Source organism: Sitodiplosis mosellana, unplaced genomic scaffold (assembly GCF_009176505.1).
Source record: "Sitodiplosis mosellana isolate CC-2019 unplaced genomic scaffold, AAFC_SMos_1.0 Smas_scaffold_30, whole genome shotgun sequence".
NCBI classification, from domain to species: domain Eukaryota; kingdom Metazoa; phylum Arthropoda; class Insecta; order Diptera; family Cecidomyiidae; genus Sitodiplosis; species Sitodiplosis mosellana.
This window is the reverse complement of record NW_022595272.1, coordinates 4,520,651-4,543,829: the sequence shown is the minus strand read 5'-3', so window position 1 is coordinate 4,543,829 and position 23,179 is coordinate 4,520,651. Positions and strand designations below refer to the sequence as shown.

The following is a 23,179-nucleotide window of genomic DNA, read 5'->3' as shown; positions in this document are numbered from 1 at the left end:
AATTTTGGTACTAGATTTTGACAGTTGGTCGCGCTCCTATGAAATGTCAACGCTGATAGCAGCACAAAAATATTTCTTTTCTACATTTGACCGGCTTATTGCTCGTATCTAGATCCCGTATTAAAATCCAACTTTATTTCCACAATCATAACCATGGACGATAATTTCTACGGTAAATATTCCATCTAAATAGATTCTTTGCTAGAAAATGCTCTTATTTTATGGTGGTCATTGAGATTTCATAAAAAATATTGTACGTAAAAAAAATTGTTGAATTTTTGTTTGGCAACAATCGTTTGTATGAAATGTCAAAGTGCTGCACTTGTGTAAACACGCATTGAAACCGACCGAAAAAAAAAAAAACGTTTCGCTCATTTACATTTTATAATGTTGGCAATTACATTTTTTGTGCCATTAATTAGACCGCATGTATTCTCTGTTTGATTGTAGCCTCAACACTCGATTCAACCAACAAATCCGTCAAATGGGACGTTGTCGGTGATACAAAAGAATTCCCAAATCCATTCTACAAATTGATCATTCGCCAGTTTTTGCTCGGCCATACGGCCAAAGAGAATGAATACAATGTCGTTGAAGTGAGTTCACACATGTTCTATTCGTTTTTGTTGTTGTTGTTGATCTAATTTTCTATCTGTTGTTGGTGTTTTTCGATTGAAATTGTAGATTGAAACGTCATCGATGAGTGAATCGAAACCAAATCAAATCAAAGTACCAGTAGCTGTATTGAAAGCCGGCGAAACACGTTCCATCCAAACAGTTTTGGAATTTCCCGATCCACCAGTTACATTCAAATTGGTTGAAGGCAACGGACCCGTTTACATTCATGGCCAACAAGTACCAGGAAACTACGAAATTGAAGACTCCACCGAGCTGTCGGGCGAAGAAGAAGAGGTAGGTTCTGAAAATCATGTCTTGTTTTGCACTGTGTTTGTTTTCTCATGTACTGAATCGTTTTGCTTGTGTTTGCAGGAGGAAGACGAAGAAGATGCCAAGGTGTCGATTTCAAAGGCAAAGAACGCCAAAAACGGCAAGAAGAACTGATTCACCAAATCTTTTAGCAAAATCAGTCCAATTGCTGTGATAGCTTCACAACAAAGACGCTCACATATGCTAGGCATATTCGACAAATTCAACTGTTGTTATACACAGTTCCAACCAACAACAGCTACACACTTTGGCATTCAGCCCTGTAAATCTATCATAAATCAAATAAATTTACATTAAGTTTGAGATTAAATCGCATTTTACTTCTTATCGTTTATTCACCGCCGATAAATACATTGAGTCGGCCATTTGTTCCGTGCAGACTTTTTTTTTTACTCAATTTTATAGATGAATTTATCACTTCCACAGCCCAATGAAATGAAGTTCATTTTTGCATCAGCATAAAATTCATTTTTTATGGATTGTCATGGAATATTTTTTGAGCAATATCCAAATGGCAAAAATCAATCGGTCATTCATTTGGTGTTTGTATTCAACAAAATATTGCGATTAACAAACATTTTACCAATTTCACGCGTGAACTGATCCAGACCGGTTCATCGAAAAATTCACTTGAAACAAACAAAAATCTAGTACATCAAAATGGCAAATAAGAATAAACTTGTTGGTAATTCAAAATGTCAAATCCAGGCAATATTTCTTTACAAACCGGTGCGTTGCTTCGTACACATGGTATTCTAATTGAAGCAAACATTTAATTTTCCCATTTTATTCATTTCAATAGGCTTATTCTGTTTGAATTGTTAATAAAACGCATCAACAATGAAGGGTGTTGTGAAATCTGAAGAATACTTTTATGGTAAGTTTTAAGAAAAGCAATAATTTGATAAATGTTTCAATGCTGTTGGCATCAACGCACGCACACACACATTTGCAACTGCATGTGATATAACCAAAAAAAAATATTTGCAATTAATTTGCATAAATTGTGTTCGTTTGTCATTCGCATAGGTGCCACATTGGACAAGAAGGGTGCATCAATCACATGGGACTCAAAAGCCGAAAGCGAAGAATCCTTGAATGCTGATCGCTTGCATTTGCGCCAAATTTTGCTCGGTCACACAGCCAAAGAAAATGAATACAACGTCGTTGAGGTTAGTATGAACAAAAATATGGTTCATATTTTTCGTAGCAATATGAAGTTGATCGCCATTTTTTTCGGTTTTTATTTAAACAGGTGGAAACCCTTTCGGCCAATGAAACTGTGAAAATTCCAATTGCTGTGTTAAAAGTGGGTGAATCACGTGTCGTACAACCCGAATTGGAGTTCCCATACGGACCCGTTACATTCACATTGGTCGAAGGCAGTGGCCCAGTTTACATTCACGGACAACAAGTACCAAATGGCTACGAAGACCAAGTCATCGAAGGTGGCGAAGATTACGACAGCGACGAAGAAGGCGTAAGTTAACACAAACCTTAACCTTTATTTTTTTTCTCTTTGCTTGAACAGCATCGATTGACCATGTGCATTTTCTCTCGATTTCAGTTGGAAGAAAACGACTTCGAAGAAGATGCTGAGGAATTACCACCATCGAAGAAACCAAAGTTGGCAACCAACAAATCAAACAAGAAAAAATAAGCCAATTGATTGAAAATACAGTTTTTTAAACAGAGAAATACAAACACAAAAAATATACTATAACAAACATTTCCAATTTATTTGCTTCCGATTGTTTTACTCGAACTTTTTCAATCTGACTAGATTTGTTGGTTGAATATGACCGTTCGTATAGTCTTTCCCGTCGGGATATTTTTTTGTGATATAATTTATGAGTCCATTCACATAAACTCGATCGTGTTTGCGTAGATTGCGGCCTATCTCAAGCATTTCTGGATCGTTATAAATTAGCACCCTGTGTAAATCTCTTGATATTGACTCATCTTGCATCCCTTTCCTGCTGAACACATCGAAATAGACCAATCAATTAATAAAATGAATTACATTTTCATGCATGATTCACTGAAGCAACTATTTTTTACCGTGTCGTAAAGTGTGTGTTCAGAGAGAATGCACAAATATTTCGTTCATTATACACTTCAGTGCCAATGAATGCCAGCATTTCAATGCTATTTTGATCCGGTTGAATTGGCCGAGTTTCGTCTAATTTTTCCATCGATTCCACGGTGACTTTTGGATTTGGTTCCAAAAAGAATAATTCGTTTGCCATGACCTCAACATCCTGATGTATTTGATTTTCAATGTAAACATTTTCGGTTTTCATTCTGCCACCGATGTAAATCCGTTTGTTCACAGCCAATTGATTTCCGACCATAGCCAGCAGATTCGAATTTGCAATAGATACGCGATGAACACAACTAAAAGTGCATGATTTTCGTAATGTGTAAAATTATTCGAATTTTGGAAATAGCAGTGGTCACTTACTAGCTCGTATCCTCATTTAATGTTTTCAGAAATAGTCTTATCGCCCCATTCCGGAGTCGTTTTACTTTGTGCTCGATTGTTCCCATCAATTTTACGACATTTATTTCTGGAATTTATTCAAATTAAAATCTGGTCGTAAATCAAAAATTTAAAAAACGAAATTGTTCGAATTAAATTGGTTTTCTCAAATAAAAGATTAGTTGAAAAAAAAAATCCAATTCTGCAAATCAACACATACCCATTGGTGGCCTATACATCACTTGAGCAAATCCATTTGTGAGACAAAATTTCGAATTGATGCCCGTGAAATTATGTTTACTAATGTTGCGAAGCATTGTGTCGATTCAGCGGTATTTACTATGGATTTTGCCGCGTTAAAAGACCTGTTCTCAGTATTATTTACGATAAATGAACACTTTTATAAACAAACCGCTCCGAATTTTGGAGGTTAGGACACAAATCGCTGCATTTGACAGATGTCAACTCATTGAGAATTTCAAAAACATTGCATGTTTACCATTGGAGTCAATACACAATTCTGAATGAACGAACGAATGTTGAACAGGTGTCCCTTGAAGAAAATTTTCGTTTGAATAATGTTTTTTTTTTTGTCGAATGCAACTTGGCTGAATTTGTTTATTTGAAGAGTAACAGAGTCAAAAGAACCACATCAATACGCAATCTTTTCTGTTTGAATTAGGATTTCATTTGTTCCGAAGAATATAAACAAATTATCCATCCCATGTTTTAAAATGCATGTATTTCATGTTTGGCTGCCCCGTCACAACCTCATTAAAATCTAATCCCCAATTATGTGTTGAATGAAAGCATTTGTATCAATCGTGCAGACAGAATAATGAACAAAACAGGAAAGTTTACGTGACGCTTCGATCCGAAGATGCATTGGTATATGTGATTGAATTGCGGGCCGCAACGCTTTACGTCACATACCATTTCTATATATTCAATGTTATATGTGTATATTATCATCACGCAGAGAAAGTACAATGAATGTATGACTCGGTTGTACTATATGGTTTAGTATACGTTTAGCCGGCGGACACATCGTAGCCACCGCTCGAATCCGACACATTTTTCATTCAAATTTATTCATCAACAGTTTAATTTGAATTTTTTTTTCATTTTCTCAACGCAGGAAAATTTTAATATCGAATAATAGGTGTATTTTAGTGATTTTGATCTGAACAAGAAACGACGGTCATTTTATCCACAACGAGGTGTATATGTGTGTGTAAGTGAGATGTGATTGAAGAATTTTTTTTTTTCGGCAATCGCTTGTGTCAAAGAGAAAACAACAATAACAACAACTATACACATTCTTCCAAAATATTCAATTGATGACATTCTGTCAAAAAAAAAAACTCACTATTCCAAATGATTGAATCGTGTACATTTTATTAACAAGTTTTTCGTTTTGTTTTCAGATAATTTTTTTATTTCTTTAACCAAATTCTGCGTCAACCAGAAAAGAAATCGTGCAAAATTGTTTAAAAATCGACAATTTTTAATTTTATAATTTATTTTGGTTAATTGTGAATTGGAAAGTTGCTGAAAATAAAATGTATGCAATTCGTCGATATGCAAATTTAAAACAGTTCGTCAAGTTGGAGCAATGTGGTCGTTTAGCAAACATTGTTCAAAGTGCCACATCGAACAGAACATTTTACACATATTCACCGGAACCAAGCCAGCCCATAAACCGAGACCCCACATTCTGTTCAATTGAAGATGCAGTTAAATGCGTCAAATCAGGTATGTAAACGAGATGTTTCTGGTTTTCAGGAAATTTCTTTTATTACGCTGTAACTAAATTGAAACGAACGAGCCATGCTCTATGCCAAAAATCGATTTTAAATGCTAAAATACAAATAGCCGAAAAAATGAATCGTCAAATTGTTTGAAAATCTATTTTTAAACCCCAGAAATGGAGTTCGTGTTTTTCAACGCGCGGGCTGTTGTTTCAATGCCTAGTTCATTTTGAATTGAATATTCATGATATTTCTGAATTGTGCTGATTATATTTCATGTTGATACTATTAACCGGGTTTCAATATTGATTTTTCCCGCGTATAATAAGGATAACATAGTGTGAGAGTGATATCACTTACACGAAGATGTGTGCCAAGTAACCACTTTAAAGCGGGTTATCCACTTTCGCGTTGACACATATACGGAAGAGTGAGTTTACTTATAAAACAATGAAGAAAAACACAATTTTCGCTGCTCTGAGTGAAATATTGACGTTGTGCTCACTGTTTGTTTTGTATGTATTTCATAACCATAGCCAGGCACAAATTAACATTGTTAATGCATGCATTTCAAGAGCGATAAGCGAAAAAAAAACGCTGATACCGATATCAAACACACAATATGTCAACTGAACTTTGAAATGAATTTTATTGTAACTGGTTTTTGTCACCTGGGTAAAAGTACGAAATATGAGATTTCGATGAATTATTAATTACAGAAAATTGCTGACGATGTTTTAAAAAAAAGATTTCATTGCTTAATATAAATTGTAGAGCGCTGCTTGAATCATACCAAACGTAACAATAGGTTCGGCAGTTGATTGATTCGTTTGAGTGCTTGCGCCAAGACATCAAAGTTCATCAATGTCAACACAGAACGTAAACTTATGGGAATGTTTTTGATTTTCTTCTTTGCCTTTCGAACGTCGACGTTAATTATTCAAATTGAACGTTAGCGTCAACATTTATTCATAAGTTTCGTTGCGAGGAAGTTTTATTGAGTTAAAAGCAGAAGAATTGAATACGAGTTAAGCTTGTTAAATGATTCGAGCTGCACAGTCGACTATATTTAACGGCATTTGTATGTGGTAGACAGCAAATATTTACTACACTTGTGCATTTGTTTTAGCTCACATTTCGAAATTGTCGTATAATTTTAATGCGTTTTTTTTCTACTTAATTATCTGCGATATAATGAGGCTTGGTGACGATTAACGTTGCCAGAAAAATGATCGAGAATAGTTGTCTCACTCGTTGGCGCTATGTTTCCGCATATTTGAAGTGAGCCGCAATTGAAAAATGATTTTTTTTTCGTGTGTCAAATCCGATATTTGTGTCGAAGGTTTTTTTGACATACTTCATACGCGGTCTGTATGCAAAAAGTGAATTTTTGTTGTCGTTTTTTTGCTTCCTATCCCGACCTCCGAAGTTGTGAAATTTCGAATTCATAACAAAAACAGCTGATTAGATAAAAATGGAATTGTCACGTCTAACGCCCGATTTGCATTCAATAGCAAAACATTGATTTCAACATAAAAAACATTGCAGTTTTTGTTTATCTTTTTATTCTCTTATTCATCGCAATACAACGTTTGTGTTCTCATGATAATTTCTTATGCTTTCAAATAACATCATAGTCAAATATTATCGCATCCAGTCGAGACTTTTTATTATGCATGAATCTGCTGTGCGAGTGTGGCGACAGGCGAGTGTACAATATATCAGCATGAAACTCACTGGATACATATGCAAAACCACGTCATGAATTATAGAACAACCGGAAAGCTGTGTGGTATTAAAGTTAATTAAATAATAAAATGTCAAGCGAATCAACAAAATCATTGAGTTCTGGTTGATTGCAACCAATTGAGCATTTTATTGAACATAATCGCAAAAGTATTTGCGTCCATTTCATTTGGTGGACTTTTTCTAAATTGTATTGTCGTAGTCACTTTCAATTCTATTTGAACAACAAAAGATGTTTATTAAATGTTTTAAACAACAAAAATGAGCCAAAGCATTTATTTAAGCATCCAAATGCGGAAAAAACCTTGAAAAATGTATTAGTCGCTCGAGATTTATGCTGTTTTGCTGTGTTTGCAACCCGGCATAAATACTACTGTGTCCAAAAAGTAAGGTGACATTGCATTTATTTTGAAAATTCTTTATTTATTCTTCCAAATCAATTTCATCGCCTTCAAAGTAATCCCCTCCCGATACAATGCACTTATGCCAACGGATTTTCCAATCTTCGAAACAGTTGAAAAAGTCGACTTCAGGGATGGCCCTCAGCTCCGTCTTCGCTGCGGCTTCAATCTGCTCTATCGTCTCAAAACGGTGTCCCCGGAGCGGTCTTTTGAGCTTGTTGAACAGCCAGAAGTCGCACGGTGCCAAATCAGGTGAATACGGTGGTTGTGGAACGATATGAGTCGAGTTTTTGGCGAAATGTTCACGAAGAATGATCGCATTGTGAGACGATGCATTATCATGGTGCAAAAACCAAGAGTTGTCTTTCCACAATTCCGGCCTCTTTTGGCGGATAGCGTTACGCAAACGACGCATAACACTCAAATGATATTCCTTGTTGACTGTTTGACCCGGGGGAAGGAACTCATAATGCACAACACCCCGATAATCGAAGAAAACAGTCAACATGACCTTGATTTTTGAGCGACTTTGGCGCGGTTTTTTTTGGTCTCGGCTCACCTTTGGCACGATATTCGCTCGATTGGTCGGTTGTTTCCGGGTCGTAAGCATAGATCCAAGTCTCGTCTCCAGTGATCATGCATTTCGTCTTGTCAATGTAGTCAGAAAGCATTGTTTCACACACGTCAACTCGACACCTTTTTTCCAAAAAATTCAATGATTTCGGTACCAGTCGAGATTTGACGCGTTTGAGGCCCAAAACATCCTTCAAAATGGTATTGACTGAGCCTTTCGATATGCCAATATCATCAGCAAGGTCTCTAATCGTTAATCGACGGTTTTCCAACACCAAATCTTTAATTTTTTGGACGTGAGCTTCGTCGGTTGAGGTTGATGGTCGCCCAGCACGCTCTTCGTCTTCGACACATTCACGGCCTGCTTGGAACTCACTATACCACTTGTAAACATTTTTTTTCGACATAGCCTCATCACCAAAGGCTTTCTGCACCATCCTCAACGAATCCGCAGCAGAAAATTGATTCCGCAAACAAAATTTAATGCAAATTCTTTGATCAACAAATTTCGACATCGCAAAAAACGAGAAATTCACTTTTAGCAGTCCACAAAACGAAGCGTATCTCAAACACTAATGAATATTTTGACGTGTAATTTGGCAGGGATGTCAAAGACAGTCCTACCAACCTAAAAATAAAAGGATTTTTTCAAATTCCCCAGCGCGCTAAATTTTAAATGCAATGTCACCTTACTTTTTGGACACAGTAGTATAACACAAAAAGACACACAGCAACAGCTAATCGAATCGTCACGCTCAATTTCTGACAGGTTATAAATAAAGGCAGCGCCTTTGTTTACGTTTCGCTATCTCTTCTCACTTGTGCTGTGAACGAAAATCATGATCATGGCTAATAAGAAGCTATTTACTTTAATAGAAACAAAAACACGTCGGTTAATGTAGGCATTAAATTAGTGTCATTAATGAAATAATTGAATCACTGTTGTTTTTTTTTTTCAATTCATAAACAATTTGTTTTGTAATGAAATGTATGATCATAGTTCATTGAATGTAAACAAACTTATTTTTCCCTTCTTCTTAGGTGATACGGTATTTGTTCAAGGAGCTGCTGCGACCCCGACGAAGCTTGTAACTGCTTTGGCTGAACATGGCAAGGCCGCCAAATTGAGCGATGTGACAGTTTGCGCTATGCACACCGAGGGCTTGGCCGAATACACTGATCCATCATTGGAGAACACTTTCCGATCGGTTTCATTCTTCATGGGTGGCAATGTACGTAAAGCAGTTGCTGATGGCCGTGCCGATGCTGTACCAATCTTTTTGCATGAAATTCCAAAACTTTTCCACCAGAAAATCTATCGTCCAGATGTCGCACTTATTTCGGTAAGACGAGAAATGCGCATTTTTTGGAAGTTTTCCAAGAAACCAAAAAAAAAAATTTACAAATTATTCTATTGTTGTTCAATTCTAGGTCTCGCCACCAGATCAACACGGCTACTGTTCATTGGGAACGAGTGTCGATTGTGTCCGAGCTGCTCTTCAACATTCCAAAGTCATTGTTGGTGGGTCAAACATTAATTAGAGAGTTAGAAAACAATGGAACTAATTGAAATGACTCAATTTCAGCGCAAATTAACAAGCAAATGCCACGCACATTCGGAGATTCAATTATTCATCAATCACATTTTGATTTTGCTGCTCATATCGATGTACCGCTTCCATCGCATGGCGGCAAAGGGTCAACAGAACAAGAAACTAAAATTGGTCAATTAATCGCTGAGAATTTGGTTGATGATGGTGCCACACTGCAAATGGGTACGACTCTCTCATATATTTTATTCCAAAAATATTGTCATTTTCAAATGAATTCGTTGCTCTGTTTACAGGAATCGGAAATATCCCTGATGCTGTTTTGAATGCATTGCACAATCACCAGGACCTTGGTATTCATTCGGAGATGTTTGCCGATGGTGTTGTCGATTTGGTGAAAAACGGTTGTGTAACGAACGCCAAGAAGGTTATCCACAAGGGACGTATCGTCGGTTCATTTTTGATCGGAACGAAGAAACTATACGACTTTGTTGATAACAATCCGTTTATCGGTACGTTGTTGCCTTGTTAAAAGACGAATTGAGCAATAGGAATTGATCATGTTTTTTTTCCCCAGAAATGTTGGATATTTCCTATGTAAATAATGTCGGAATTATTGCGAAAAACCCAAAAATGACTGCCATCAATTCAGCCATCGAAGTTGATCTCACCGGACAAGTGTGCTCCGATTCGATTGGAACCAGAATGTACTCAGGTAAGCAAAAAGACTGATATGAATGACAATATTTTAATTGATTTGGATTTTCTAACGAAATATTGTACGTTTTTTCACAGGATTCGGTGGTCAAGTCGATTTTATTCGTGGTGCAGCCGAAGGATTCGATGGCAAAGGGAAACCAATCATTGCTCTGCCTTCAGTCACAAAACGCAATGAATCGAAAATTGTTCCAACTGTTAAATTGGGTAAAGACTTTTCTTTCTGTGAAACATTCGGTTCGTTTTGAAATCATATTTTAAATTTTCGTTCATTTTTTCTTCACTTGACAGGCGGTGGTATTGTAACATCTCGTGCCCATGTTCACTATGTAGTCACTGAGTTCGGTATCGCTCATTTGTTTGGAAAGACATTACGGCAACGAGCACACGCACTCATCAACATTGCCCACCCAGATCATCGAGAAAGCCTCGAGAAAGCTGCATTTGAACGGCTAAAATGCATGCCTTCCGCCTAAGCTCTCGCCTCAAGTATTAGATTTGCTATGTAAATTCCTAGCGAGTTGAACACAATTGTTAAGATATAAATTGGATTGGTTTGGAAATTTCAATAGAATTGGATGCAAATAAATTGGCTTAAAATTGAACGTTAAACCGAAAATATTGTTGAGCATTTTTGATGTATAGTTTGTAACCATGACTGATAAATTGGAATGGAGTTAGTATATTTAGGTTAGTATTAGCTGTTTGAACTATATACCTCTGCTCAATCCGAAAATGAAAGAAAGAAGCGATTCTTGATGGGTTCAAAATAGCAGAATTTTATTCACTTTTCGCACACATTTTCTTGATCATATTCTTATTTTACTTCTTCACAAGACTCTCGTATGATTTGTCCGATCAATGACGGGTTGCATTTAATTGGAACCAAAATTTAGACTCCGTATTAGCATACTCAATGGCCAATAGATTATTATTACCAGGAGCAATTTCTCCATATAATTTAACTTTGAATTCGAAATGTTTCGCCCTCTCTGCAAATCCGCACTGTTCCACATTGGATGCCGCGTGATAGTAGAATTGTCGACTGTCACCGTCACTTTTTAAAGCAACATAGCATGGCCAGTCTTTTGAAGTCACGTAAATTACATTTTCAACCTCTCCGATGATAGCATAATCATAAGCGCCATAGACTAAGGGGAATGGATTTTCTTTACAGTGGATATTTGGAACTTTTTGAACCTGATAATAATACATACCGACTCCAAGTAGAACAAAAATCAAACCGATCCTCATTTTGATTCGAATGGATTGCAATACAATTAAAACAATTGCTTGTTACAATTGGTTCTTCGAATTGAAAATGAAACTTTTTTCAAAATTTACGTTTTTTTATTGCAATGAATTGAGCAAGAGCGTAGAGGAAACTGGATTTTAAACTTCTGTCATCAACTTTTTTATACATTTTTCTGATGAAGAAGGAATGTTCATTGTTTTCATGCAGCAACAAACCAAAATTACAGAGAGTAATAAATTTCCGTTGCAATTCGACATATTTACGGTTAAACTTGGCTTGGAAATGCACAATTTCAATAATTAGCAATAAATGAAACCAAGTATTTTGGGCATTCGCACCGGACTTTCTTGATATTCATGCGATCGGATGAAAACAAAATTTCTATTGTAATTTTTTTTAAACTGAAAAATGTTTAATAAAAATAAGAGAACAATAGATTGCAATTCTTACAACTGCATAGTACACAGTATTCTATGGAATTGTTGCATTGATTTTTATTACGTATTACATTATCGAATGGTACTTGTTTCTTGTCATCTTCTGAATTTAGATGTTTTATTTTCGTAAAAGTAAACAATTTTAGATTAGATTGCTTTGTTGGCGAACCAAAACTTGGCTTTTGTTCCCGCATACTCAATGCCCTTCACACCATTATTGGATGTCTTATCGCCGATTTCTTCGTACAATTTCACTTTTTTACCCGAATTCTTGGCTCGTTCTGTGAATTCACATTGTGCCACATTGTATGCAGCATGATAGAAATATTGTCGTCTGTCGCCTGCACTCAAACAATATAGCAAGGGAACGATGTTGAAGTTACGTAAATTACATTTTCAACTGGACCCTCAATCTCATAATCGTATACACAGACTAAATAAACAAAAAATAACGCTTTTAATCTAATTGAGGTTCTGTGGTTTGTCTAAACGACTTTTCTATATGTAGATAAACCAATGTTCAAATGGTTATATTTTCATGTATTTTGACAAAAATTATCAATTCACGATCATTTTTAATAATAAAGAGATAAGAGATAGATGTCTTCAGTAAAATTATAGGAGTCTGCGAGTTATACAACTTTGTCCAAGACACCAAACCTCTATCTCTTATCAGCATCGCGAAAATTCACTCATTTTCAGTATTTTCAGTATTTTCAGTAACATTCATATATGAATTTTGTATAACCACTTTATTGACATTTTTCACTGGTTTATTGGAATATGTCCATTAATAGCTGGTCTATTGGCAGCTGCCAATTATTTACATTATTTTCCAATGGTGGACATATTATACGATGACATCTAGCAGAATTTTGAGCAATTAACATCGATGCGGTAAACTTTGGACACAAAGGATAATGACACAAAGGATATGGTTTTCATTTCAGTCTGTCAAAACATGGTCTGAATGTCAGTTCAATTTGAGATTTGGTTGTAACATAAACAAATGTGGTGTTGCTTTTAAGATGACTTGCACAGAAAAAATGGAAGATCCCTTAAGAAAGTGGCTTTTGAAACATATAAATGCGATGTGTGCAATTTTTTATATACTGTTAAATACATATTCAATTTTTATACTTACAACTAAGTGCACTGGAATTAAAGAAGTACTAACGATGGCAGCTGCGATATTTTCGCACTTATTTACAAGTAATACTCAGATATATTCCAAATAAATCAAATATCTTTATTAGTTTATATTTTTTCTTTAATGTTCATTCGCAGTGTATCTTTTATTATACAAAATAAACGATTTTCGTAACAAATGTAAGGCGTATATCGGTTTATTTCTACTATGCGAAGCAACTCTCGGTTATATTATGATGATTATCTTGAGGACTATGCTACTTTTCCAAGAGGATCTTCTCTCTTTCCTAGCTGACAGTCTCTTAATATTTTCGCTCGTTTCGTACATGGGAATGAACATTTTTAATCATTTGCTATTGATTTACTGGGAAATCTATGAGGTAAGCGCAAAAAACATCTAAACTGAGTTTACTGCGAACAACATCTCTTTTACGCTAATAGCAATGCGTACACGAACGAGTCAGTGTGACAGTTGGTGTGATCGAGACAAAATTTAACAGCAAACAATTTGGTTGTGTCATTTTAAATGTTCTTTACTCATTTGAGAAAACTGAAACTGCAAATGGTTCAAAAACGTAAGTTAGCTTTGTTTTCACAAAAAAAACCTTAATAACATTTTCAGATTGAAGAAAAATCTCTATGGACAACAGCTGTGATGAGAGCAATAATGCGCGTATTACATTCCATAACAATAACTGCAATGTACATACTCTTGATATGTATTCCACCCGGAAATTTTGATATCCTCCCACCATTTTTCATTTTTATTATTAGTATGTGTAATACTTACACTCATCAATTTATTGATCTGAATATTTTAATCATTCAACATTCAACATTTTTCATCAGATATAAACCTCTATTATTTTTCACGTATGGGAAAGGAAACGTTGATACAAAACGAAATCACCTCCGTTGCCCGAAAACATTGGCCACATCACAAGCTAATAAATTTGTTATTCTTATTCTTATGGTTGATATCAATGTTTTGTCAACTCACAGGATTTGAAAAATTGGCAAAAGATGATGTCTATAAGTTTTATGAGACTTGTTTTGAGCTAGAAATATTTTTTGCGCTCCAAATCTTCATCTTATTGGCCGCTGGTATTATATTTGAATGGTTTTTTCTTTTCATTCTAAATTCAAAAATTTTATGGTTAATCGTACATTTTCAAATATTTTCAATAGCCCAAGACTATTTTCTAAAATATCACATGGATTACTCGGACGAACTTCCAATATCCATTGAAAATTATATTGAGGAAAGCGATGATGAAGCTGAAGAAGGAAGTGATTATTATTATGAAGATGGAGACGTAACAAGCAATGACGAATCACAAGATGAAGAAAATAACATTGAATCAGACAATGAAGATCTGGAAATCCCTTTAATCCTAGTTTTTGACTACGCTGAACCAATTAAAACTCGCTAGTAATATTTCACTGGTTTAGATTGAACAGAAAATATTAAAAAAAAAGTATTTAAATCCATGTATATAGTAGCAACAAAAGGAAAAGTGAATGAAAAATAAAGCTTTTCTGCTGGAAAATGATTTGAATTTTTCGGCTCATCCTTACAGAGAGAATTGATACGTATTTGGATAATTAAAGTGAATATAGCTACCAGAAATATCAGTAATTCTAGTGAACAAATTGTAATGAGGTGATGTATTGTATTGTATTGCTTGTCACTGCATATAGAGTTGTAACAAATGTTCACTTGAATGTCATTCAGAAAATAATAACAATAACGTGTCAACTTGTATCTAGAATATACAAAAGATTATTCTTTTTCCTTCATTCATTTTTCTTTATTATTTATTAAATAATTTAGTGAAAAACAAATGCGTAAATAAATCTAACATGTTCATAAGTTATAATTACTTTAAGTTTCAGATTGTGTGAAGTTCAAGCATAAATGATGATCGCGAATATCTCCCCATCCTCCGTTACTCTTGCCTAGTAGAACATCTTTTGTACTATTCGTTAAAATTTCTAGGCTTTCTGGATAGAATTCATTGGATTCTTTTGCAGTTTGAAGAAGATGCTGAATTTCTGAGATGAGTTTATTGGGATCACAATCGTTACTATGTATATGCGAACCACTGAAAAATGCGTTTGCAAATTAAAGAAACTTTATTTCTATAATTTATGATTCTGAATGGGTAAACCAGTCATTAAATGATACCATATGCCGATGTGAAAGGCACGTGCTCGTTTGGAAATCATCGTGTACAACTTCTTCGATAGACACTTCTGTGATACATGGTGTAATGAAAAATCCCAATTGTAGTCATCGTACCTAGAATGAAAAAAATAGCTTTTTTCGTCGTCTTTTAACATTAAATATAATTCAAAATCGTCGTACGTGCAAAAAGTGTTGGCACATTCCACTATTTCATGCCAAGTGCTTCGATTGAACGCAAATCCCAAGTTGATCGAATGACCCCAAGGAACGATTCCCACCTGTTTTTTTTTCATATTTGTGGTAATTTTCAATATTAGATCTTAGGTAATTTTATGTGAAAGAATATGCGTTGAAGTATCACAATGTATTCATAAACCTCGTTGGTTTTTGATCGTGAATATTCCTTTAAGGATTTCATATGATTTGCCAAAGTGAAAATATTGCATTTCGCACATTCTGCATTAGACTTATTCTGCATTGAATTTAACATGTGTAAAAAATCTTCGGCCAAATAATGATCGTCTTCGAGGAACAGAACGAGACCTGTTTTACATTTGAAAAAATTTTAAATTTTTAAATTTTAAATTGAATTTGTTATCTGGACAGCGGCCACTCAAGCAAATAGCAAATTCAATGGTCTGATTTCAATGTGTAAATTGATATTGACTATGACTCACCTGTGTGATGTTGTGTGACATTCAACTGATCGAAAACGCGATTCGCTTTCCACCACCAGTGATGTTTTATTTGTGTGATTTTAGCGGTGCGATAGTGGCCATATTGATCCGGACAATGTGCGTTATTGCATTTACGTTTGATGGCTCTGAAATATTTCAATTAGTCGATTTCACTTTAAACTTCCATTCACACTTACTCATCCCGTGACATATTTTGAGGGCAATCGTTCAGGGATTCGCCTGGGAATTCATGCTCGTGCGTTTGTATTGAATACGGGTAAAATATCTAATTTCAAGATTACATTTCGAACTTTAGATAACGAGTTCATAGATTCCGTTTCCTTGTAAATCACTTGAAATACCTGCAACACTTTACAAAAGTCTATCTGCCGTATGAGATCGTTGATATTCTCGTCGTAATAGTCGTGCGAGAAAATTAGCAATGTGCTTGAAATGTCTTTGGCTTGTGATAAGCTCGCGATCAAATGTTCTAAATAATCGATTCGAGTATGGACCTGCACAACAATCACCACCGAATTCGTTGCCAGTGGGCCGAACCGATCCTCGTTCAAAATTGGCTGTTGCTCATTGTGCTGCTTAATATTCCGAATGATTTCGTCCGACTCAGCTAAGTTCTGTTCTGCATTATGATTTAAGTTCAAGTTCGAGCTCTGACCAGAGCTCTGATTTGAATTTTGCTCAGAATTAAAAGCGCGGTTTTGATAAGAATCCTGAGATAAATGCGCTAATCAAGTTGAAATGTGACACATCTTTTTATGTTCTGTAATATGAACACTTTCATTCTTAAGCTGTAACTTACGGTCTTTTGTGGAAGTTAAATATATGACTGTGAAAATGCCAACACCTAGAATGGAACAAACGCTCAAAATGAATAATTTCCGTTTGGGAATGATCATCGTCGCTATCAATCGTACAGGTAACTTCCACGACATCGAATGGTCTGACCAACATTGAAATTTTGAGTATCTCCATAACGTTGATAATGAAAATGTTGTCTTGTAATCAATAAACAGGGCCCGATTTACCTATAAATAAACGCGTACAAAAAGTGCGCACATCTCGAAAGGGCGCAACGCCAACCAAATTGGAGGAAAACTTCATTTGAATAGAGCGATGGATGAAAATGCCTAAATTCACAAAAATCCCACAATGAACAAACGTTAATGCGCTCGGATACTTCACAGTCACTGTCTTCTTGGCCGTAGCCTACTATTCTGTTCAGTTATTTTATCGCAATTCGGTAAACATCTGGTGCGCGTTTCGACAACACAAAACCCGATTTTTTGCTCATTTTTTTAGATTTGCGTTTTTAATTCATTTTCTGACGTATGGAATATGGATCGAGTCACAAATTTGAGGAATATTGACTGCAAATAAAAAGGTCTAGAGGTGCTTTTGCAATAATTTATTTCCAAATATAAGCCCTGTCTCAATTCAGGTATTCAATTTGGAATAAAACCACAATGAGCAATAAAATATTTATGCCGAGTGTCTTGAAGCAATGAAAAGTCGAACATTTGGGAGTGATTACTTTTTGTTACTTCATTTGGTTTTCTCTATCACGATCAATTTGAAATTTGAAGGGTGCGACAAAAATCTTGCGCAAGGGCGCATAACTAGTCAGAATAAGGCCCTGTTAATAAATATCATAAATCAAATTGTGAATAGTTAGCACCTTAATCTAATATTATCAAAAATGACCTTATCATTTTTTGGGACATTGTTATTGAACATTTTTAGTGTTAAACAATTTCGTCGCAGATAGATGTACGAATCATTCATATATTCGTTTATAAATGTACAGTTCAACAGAATTCGGCAATTGATAAGATAAGATTATTATCAAGTGAAAGCTACGACTCAATGGTATAGAACAGTCGGAAAGTTGACTTTTATTAGTGTGATTCTATAGACCAACAAATTGAACTTATCAGAATTGTGTGCGTACTAAACATGGTTGTCTTCATTCGTGAACATAGCATTCGATGAATTTGCATAGAACAATAACACATTGATGCCGCGTTTGCCCTCTAATGCGTGAATGTTTAATCAAGAACGTTATTTTATCTATTGATATCCACCAAAGCTCTTGCGATATCATAAATTGGATTGATTTATTTGTGCAAACACATTCCATTCCACACAGTTTGGTTTCAACTTTTTTGTTCTTTTATTTAGAACTATATTGATTGCATGAACTCACAAATGGGATTGATACATGCTCTCTCATGGAAATTCCGAATTTTAAAATAGAAATCTTTCAGATAAAAAATTCATGATCGATTTTTAAATAGTGGTTTTCACACAGTGTTCATACACTCAATGAACTCACGATAAAATAAATGCAACTGAAATATGTACGCATAGTTCACACATCCTAAATAAGAAAAGAAAAAACACTGTTTTCGCGCATTATTTCTATAAAAAAATAATTCAACATGCAAATAATCTACTGTTAATCGGATGTTTGAAACATTTTGAATGAAAAAAACAAACAATAAATTGAATAGCCTAGGATGCTCTTTTGTTCGACAAATTCTGCCGATAATAACGTTATCTGCATTTGAATCTTTTGTTGAAACATTATTGTCTTAAATGAAATTAACACTTGTGAAGTATTTTCTTTTAATTGTTCTTTTTCATGTCTACCCAAATCAATTATTCTAAGCGATTGTGAAAAATTGAGGTTCATATCGTTCGATTTGTGTGAAATTGTGCAACTCAAACAAAGATTTTGATTGTGAATTGTAAATTGAAATGAAAAAAACTTCTTTTTCTGACATAAATAGCAATTTTATTATTGCAAACGTTTTCGAGAATTACATTCTCATCTACAGGCACCACAACAAAAACTTGGCGTCTTGTTTTCGTTGTTTGTCTTTCACCAGTTTCACATTTTTTTTTCTCGCCGTTATTTTGCAATCTATTTGTTTTTTTTTATGTTTCATGTGTCATTTTCTTGCTGTTTTATACATTGGCATTATTATTTCCCTTTTTTCGTGTGCATCATGCACTGCAACGAATTAACAATAACAGTTAAGTTTTTGTTGTGGCACCTGAAGATGAGAATGCAATTCTCGAAAACGTTTGCAATATTAAAATTGCTATTTATGTCAGAAAAAGAAGTTTTTTCATTTAAATTTACAATTTATATGACTGACATAGTACGTAAATAATAAAATTTATAAATATTATGATCTCAAATATTCCAACGCCTGTTTCAATTGTTAATCGTGTCAGCATCTTCCGTGAAAAAAGTATCGTTAAATATGGATCAAAGTTTGGCAACAGCGAATACACTTTTTACCATATTTCGGATGTAGACCACAACATGTAGACGTTTTTTGAGATTTACTATTTTCAGTTTTTTGAGAATGTATTTTCAAATTATTATTGCTTAATACATTCTAAGTTTGTAAGCGATCGTACGCCTTGGAAATAGTGCCTTTAAGCTTCAACACATTTCCAACATTTGAAGAGTAATAAAACAAATGTTTGCTGCGAGATTATTCTCCTTAAATAATAACATTTCATTTATTCAATTAATAACTGGATATTCTGGAACAATTTATATAAAGATGCAAAATGGTTAGAATTACACCTGAGATTGACATTTCAATGAGATCTTTGTGCATGACACCACCACATTTGTTGAGACGATTTTTTTTTTGTATTTAATTAACTACGATGATTTTATCTCTCGTAAATAGCTCGCTTCATATTCAATCAAAATTAAGCTTCCGAATTTTTCGACTTGATTGAATCACTTGGAGCGGTGAAATTCAAACAGAGATGGTGATCTCGTACATCTCCCCATCCACCATTAGCTAGAAATGGATCTGGTTCAAAGCCAACACTAAATGCTAGTGTTATATTTTGTGGAAAGAGTTGAAGGGATTGGCTTGCAGTGTTAAGAACATTACGAACTTCGGTGACCATATGATCAGACTCACAACTCTGTTTCTCATGATGCAAACCGCTGCGAAGAAACATTTCAATGGATAAAAATCGTATAAGTTGTTTCAATTGCAGAATACCAACCATTCACCAATGTGAAAAACCCGCGGTCGAGAGGCAACCAGCGTATGAAATTTCTCTGGAAGACATTGTTCCGATATGTGTAGAAGTGTCCAGTCCCAATTGTAATCATCATACGTGCAAAATTGGTTGGCACACTTTCTGATGTTTAACCAAGTGCTGCGGTTCATGGCCATGGCCATGTTGTGCTTAACACTGATCCAGGGCATCGCTTTAACCTGATTGAAATAGAGATTTTCCATAGATTATTGTGTAACTTCTTCGTTTCTTCTATTTTTGATCACTTTCTCATCCACTTCAAACAGTCAATATTCCTATTTCTCCCCGTTACCTCGTTCGGATGAGTAAGCGTGTATTCATCGATGGAATCTAAATACGTTCCCAATGATAAAATATTACATTTTGGGCAAAGTGTTTCGACTTGTTTTTGCATCAACATTAACACATGTAAAAAATCTTCAGCCACATAATGATCTTCCTCGAGAAAGAGCACATAGCCTAGAGCAACGTTTATGAAAGTTAATTTAAAATTGACAATTATAATTGTTGGATGCAATTCACCTGTGTGATGTCGCGTGACATGTAATTGATCGAAAACACGATTCACTTTCCACCACCAGTGATGTTTGGTTTGAGTGAACTTTGCTTCACGATAGTGACCATAGCTATCTGGATGAAGTGCATTTTTGCACTGGCGTTCAATTGCTCTGTGCAAATCATGAATTTTGCATTAAATAAATTAATCGTCAAATGAAAACTTGTGTAATTTGTCACTTACAGATTCTGTTGAAGATTGCGTGGACAATCGTTTGGGTCTTCGCCTGGAAATGCGTGTACATGTGTTTGTATTGAATACGGGTAAAATATCTAAAAATCAAAACGTTGCCATGAAACTCGATTATTACTGTGAAAGAGGATCTGACAAGGATTTTGTAAATAAAAAGGATAAATTTACCTGTAGAACTCTGCAAAAGTTTATTGACTGCACCATTTTATTTATATTTTCGTCGTAATAGTCATGTGAAAATATCAACAACGCGCTGGAAATATTTTTGGCTTGTGATAAACTCGAGATCAAATGTTGTAAATATTCAATTCGATTGTGGACTTGCACAATAATCACCACCGAATCATTTTGCAATGCACTGAACAGATGATCGTTTCGAATTAGTTGCTCTTCGTTGTATCGCTTAATGGATCGCAATATTCTCTGGGCAGGCGTTGAATCACTTTCACTGTTTTGATTGATGAAACTCTTGCGAAATTTCCCTAATTCATAATAAAATCCTATCAAAATAGACAAATTCCGCATGTTTTCCATTCTCGTTCTTTTGAGATCATTCATTACTCACTTTTATGTGTGAAATCAATATGTAAAACTGTGAATATTAATATTAACAAGGATATCGTTAAACAAACTCGCAAATAAAATGAATTTCGTTTACGGACTAATGCTCCAGTCATCAATGATATGGCTTGTATATGACGGCCTGTTAAAAGGAAATGAATATGCATTAAAGAAATATTATTGAATGCATTACTTTAGCCTTTATTCCTTACAAATGGCCTTCAAATAGTAATGTACTTCAAGAGTATTGCACATTTTTCACTAATTCAAATTGAAATGAATACGAGTACACCAATGTTTTTAAGTTGTTTCGAACTTCTGTCGGCTCACAATCAAGACTTTGGGCGACTGAGTGTTGTTATTTTCAGTAAAGTTGCTCATTTTCAGCTTTTGATATGAATGTTATTATCAGGGCTGACCAAAATATTTATTTAACCGGGTTATGTTAACCCATAATTGTTAGCTGATTAGAAATCTGACGAATAGTTTGGCGCATTTCTACAATCAAATTCGAACTATGTTTGCTAATGGGTTAATAATACACAATATTATTGTTTTGCAAGCAATGCAAAAATTGTCACATATATAACATTTCATCGGAATCGAAATGCAAAACAAAACAACAACAAGAAGGCCCACAACTTGGTTCGGTCTACTGAAGTGTCCGAATTTAAAATTTAAAATGATTTGTTTTCAAAGTGAAATGCAACGACGCAACACAGAAAAGAAGCGTGGAGTTTTTTTTCTTCGATTTATCGCACTTTTCAATAATTTTCATTAGATTTGAATTTGTTACTCTCGAATCGCGAAAGAAGCAAAAGTGAAAAGAGATTCATCCGAAAGATGTGTGGAATATATTTCAGTAAAAATGTTTTATTCACAAAAATATCTTGGTTAGCCCTGATTATCATGTTCTTGGAAGTAAACAAATAATCTTAAATTTTTCCGGCAAAGTCGCAGCGTCCACGTCTCATGCAAATACGCATATGTCATGAACTCACATTTCTTATCAACTGAAATGTGTAGTATCAGTGAGTCAAGCGATTTACTTGTTTCAAGTATCAAAATCCATTTCAAAAATGTTGTGACTGAGAGCTCTCTTTCACATTATATGTGTATTACTCTCAAGTTGAATAGAAAGGAAGAGCTGCTTCTAATTTCAAACTAATAGCTACAACTGTTTATTTACATTTTACAGAAAATGCAGCATTTATCTCCTGAAAATCGGCAAGAATAAATACACAGTGATATAGTGTGTTTGTGCAGAAATGATTATTTCCTTTATTTCTTTGGTCGAATTTTACACAATAACAATATATTAATAAAAAGATCAACATTTTCGATTAGTTCCAATTTTAATGGATGTGAATCTAATCAATTTTGAAGTTTATTCTTTCAGATTTGTGCTGTTCTTGAATTTTTCAATTTGTAATACTTGATTCATTTAAAAAATGTTTATTCATAGGTGATGTAAATTTTTATTGAATATATCCAAGAGGTGGGACGAGTCCAATCACATACTTTCTATAGACGTTGTAACGAAGCGAAAGAAAACAAAGTTAGAGCAATTTAATATGCATTATGGGGATATTCAAATTTGGATTTTCTATCGGCATATTCTATACCAACAACTCTATTATTTTCGCCATTATCAATTTTACCGTACAAATGTACCGGGCGAACCCTTTCCATGGATCTTTCTGCGAATTTGCACATTTCAAGCTTGTTTGCTGCATGATAATCAAAATCATGCTGATTTCCATTGACCGACTCTATCGAGATATAGCAAGGGTAGCCGGATGAAGTGGCGAAAAATACGTTGTCAACATGTCCGGTGATGTTGTAATCATATCCGTAGACTGAAAATTGAAGCAACATGAATTAAATCTACTTATCTC

The 23,179-nt window shown here is 34.7% G+C and overlaps 6 protein-coding genes and 2 long non-coding RNA genes across 11 annotated transcripts; 4 read left to right on the top strand and 4 right to left on the bottom strand.

The window, feature by feature from the left end:
- Nucleotides 1-26: 26 nt before the first annotated feature.
- On the top strand, nucleotides 27-1,258 carry LOC129569348 (nucleoplasmin-like protein). The gene is made up of 4 exons (XM_055448099.1): nucleotides 27-172; nucleotides 451-596; nucleotides 685-912; nucleotides 991-1,258. The coding sequence occupies exons 1-4, from the start codon at nucleotides 154-156 to the stop codon at nucleotides 1,060-1,062; spliced, it is 465 nt and encodes a 154-aa protein (XP_055304074.1). The 5' UTR covers nucleotides 27-153; the 3' UTR covers nucleotides 1,063-1,258.
- Nucleotides 1,259-1,639: 381 nt separating this feature from the next.
- On the top strand, nucleotides 1,640-2,675 carry LOC129568977 (nucleoplasmin-like protein). The gene is made up of 5 exons (XM_055447327.1): nucleotides 1,640-1,677; nucleotides 1,751-1,825; nucleotides 1,978-2,120; nucleotides 2,204-2,428; nucleotides 2,516-2,675. Exons 2-5 carry the CDS (start codon nucleotides 1,789-1,791, stop codon nucleotides 2,606-2,608), a joined length of 498 nt encoding a protein of 165 aa, XP_055303302.1. The 5' UTR covers nucleotides 1,640-1,677; nucleotides 1,751-1,788; the 3' UTR covers nucleotides 2,609-2,675.
- On the bottom strand, nucleotides 2,664-3,918 carry LOC129568976 (uncharacterized). Of its 2 annotated transcripts, none has more exons than XM_055447324.1 (4): nucleotides 3,651-3,918; nucleotides 3,413-3,518; nucleotides 3,010-3,345; nucleotides 2,664-2,927 (listed from the first exon to the last, which is right to left on the bottom strand). In XM_055447324.1, the coding sequence occupies exons 1-4, from the start codon at nucleotides 3,745-3,747 to the stop codon at nucleotides 2,705-2,707; spliced, it is 762 nt and encodes a 253-aa protein (XP_055303299.1). In that variant the 5' UTR covers nucleotides 3,748-3,918; the 3' UTR covers nucleotides 2,664-2,704. The 2 variants fall into 2 exon arrangements, with proteins under 2 accessions (XP_055303299.1, XP_055303300.1); XM_055447325.1 differs by having other exon boundaries at nucleotides 2,664-2,924; nucleotides 3,651-3,904.
- Nucleotides 3,919-4,432: 514 nt separating this feature from the next.
- LOC129568975 (4-hydroxybutyrate coenzyme A transferase) lies at nucleotides 4,433-10,787 on the top strand. Of its 2 annotated transcripts, XM_055447322.1 has the most exons (9): nucleotides 4,433-4,664; nucleotides 4,858-5,185; nucleotides 8,943-9,244; nucleotides 9,333-9,423; nucleotides 9,488-9,676; nucleotides 9,748-9,963; nucleotides 10,029-10,166; nucleotides 10,247-10,375; nucleotides 10,460-10,787. In XM_055447322.1, exons 2-9 carry the CDS (start codon nucleotides 4,993-4,995, stop codon nucleotides 10,642-10,644), a joined length of 1,443 nt encoding a protein of 480 aa, XP_055303297.1. In that variant the 5' UTR covers nucleotides 4,433-4,664; nucleotides 4,858-4,992; the 3' UTR covers nucleotides 10,645-10,787. The 2 variants fall into 2 exon arrangements, with proteins under 2 accessions (XP_055303297.1, XP_055303298.1); XM_055447323.1 differs by lacking the exon at nucleotides 4,433-4,664 and having other exon boundaries at nucleotides 4,820-5,185.
- A 136-nt stretch (nucleotides 10,788-10,923) lies between these two features.
- Nucleotides 10,924-12,673, bottom strand: LOC129568979 (uncharacterized). The gene is made up of 2 exons (XR_008688003.1): nucleotides 11,386-12,673; nucleotides 10,924-11,319 (listed from the first exon to the last, which is right to left on the bottom strand). It is a non-coding gene; the product is annotated as an uncharacterized LOC129568979 (long non-coding RNA).
- Nucleotides 12,674-12,718: 45 nt separating this feature from the next.
- LOC129568978 (uncharacterized) lies at nucleotides 12,719-13,767 on the top strand. Its single transcript, XR_008688002.1, has 3 exons — nucleotides 12,719-13,072; nucleotides 13,148-13,389; nucleotides 13,632-13,767. It is a non-coding gene; the product is annotated as an uncharacterized LOC129568978 (long non-coding RNA).
- A 999-nt stretch (nucleotides 13,768-14,766) lies between these two features.
- Nucleotides 14,767-16,830, bottom strand: LOC129568957 (alpha-1,6-mannosyl-glycoprotein 2-beta-N-acetylglucosaminyltransferase-like). The gene is made up of 8 exons (XM_055447297.1): nucleotides 16,695-16,830; nucleotides 16,237-16,619; nucleotides 16,072-16,160; nucleotides 15,875-16,020; nucleotides 15,574-15,740; nucleotides 15,378-15,475; nucleotides 15,198-15,311; nucleotides 14,767-15,114 (listed from the first exon to the last, which is right to left on the bottom strand). Exons 1-8 carry the CDS (start codon nucleotides 16,825-16,827, stop codon nucleotides 14,895-14,897), a joined length of 1,350 nt encoding a protein of 449 aa, XP_055303272.1. The 5' UTR covers nucleotides 16,828-16,830; the 3' UTR covers nucleotides 14,767-14,894.
- Nucleotides 16,831-19,409: 2,579 nt separating this feature from the next.
- Nucleotides 19,410-21,637, bottom strand: LOC129568970 (alpha-1,6-mannosyl-glycoprotein 2-beta-N-acetylglucosaminyltransferase-like). 2 transcript variants are annotated; one of them, XM_055447316.1, is made up of 8 exons: nucleotides 21,494-21,637; nucleotides 21,286-21,423; nucleotides 20,889-21,220; nucleotides 20,712-20,800; nucleotides 20,495-20,640; nucleotides 20,265-20,431; nucleotides 19,937-20,151; nucleotides 19,410-19,874 (listed from the first exon to the last, which is right to left on the bottom strand). In XM_055447316.1, the coding sequence occupies exons 1-8, from the start codon at nucleotides 21,534-21,536 to the stop codon at nucleotides 19,628-19,630; spliced, it is 1,377 nt and encodes a 458-aa protein (XP_055303291.1). In that variant the 5' UTR covers nucleotides 21,537-21,637; the 3' UTR covers nucleotides 19,410-19,627. The 2 variants fall into 2 exon arrangements, with proteins under 2 accessions (XP_055303291.1, XP_055303292.1); XM_055447317.1 differs by having other exon boundaries at nucleotides 19,416-19,874; nucleotides 20,889-21,202.
- Between the last annotated feature and the right edge of the window lie 1,542 nt (nucleotides 21,638-23,179).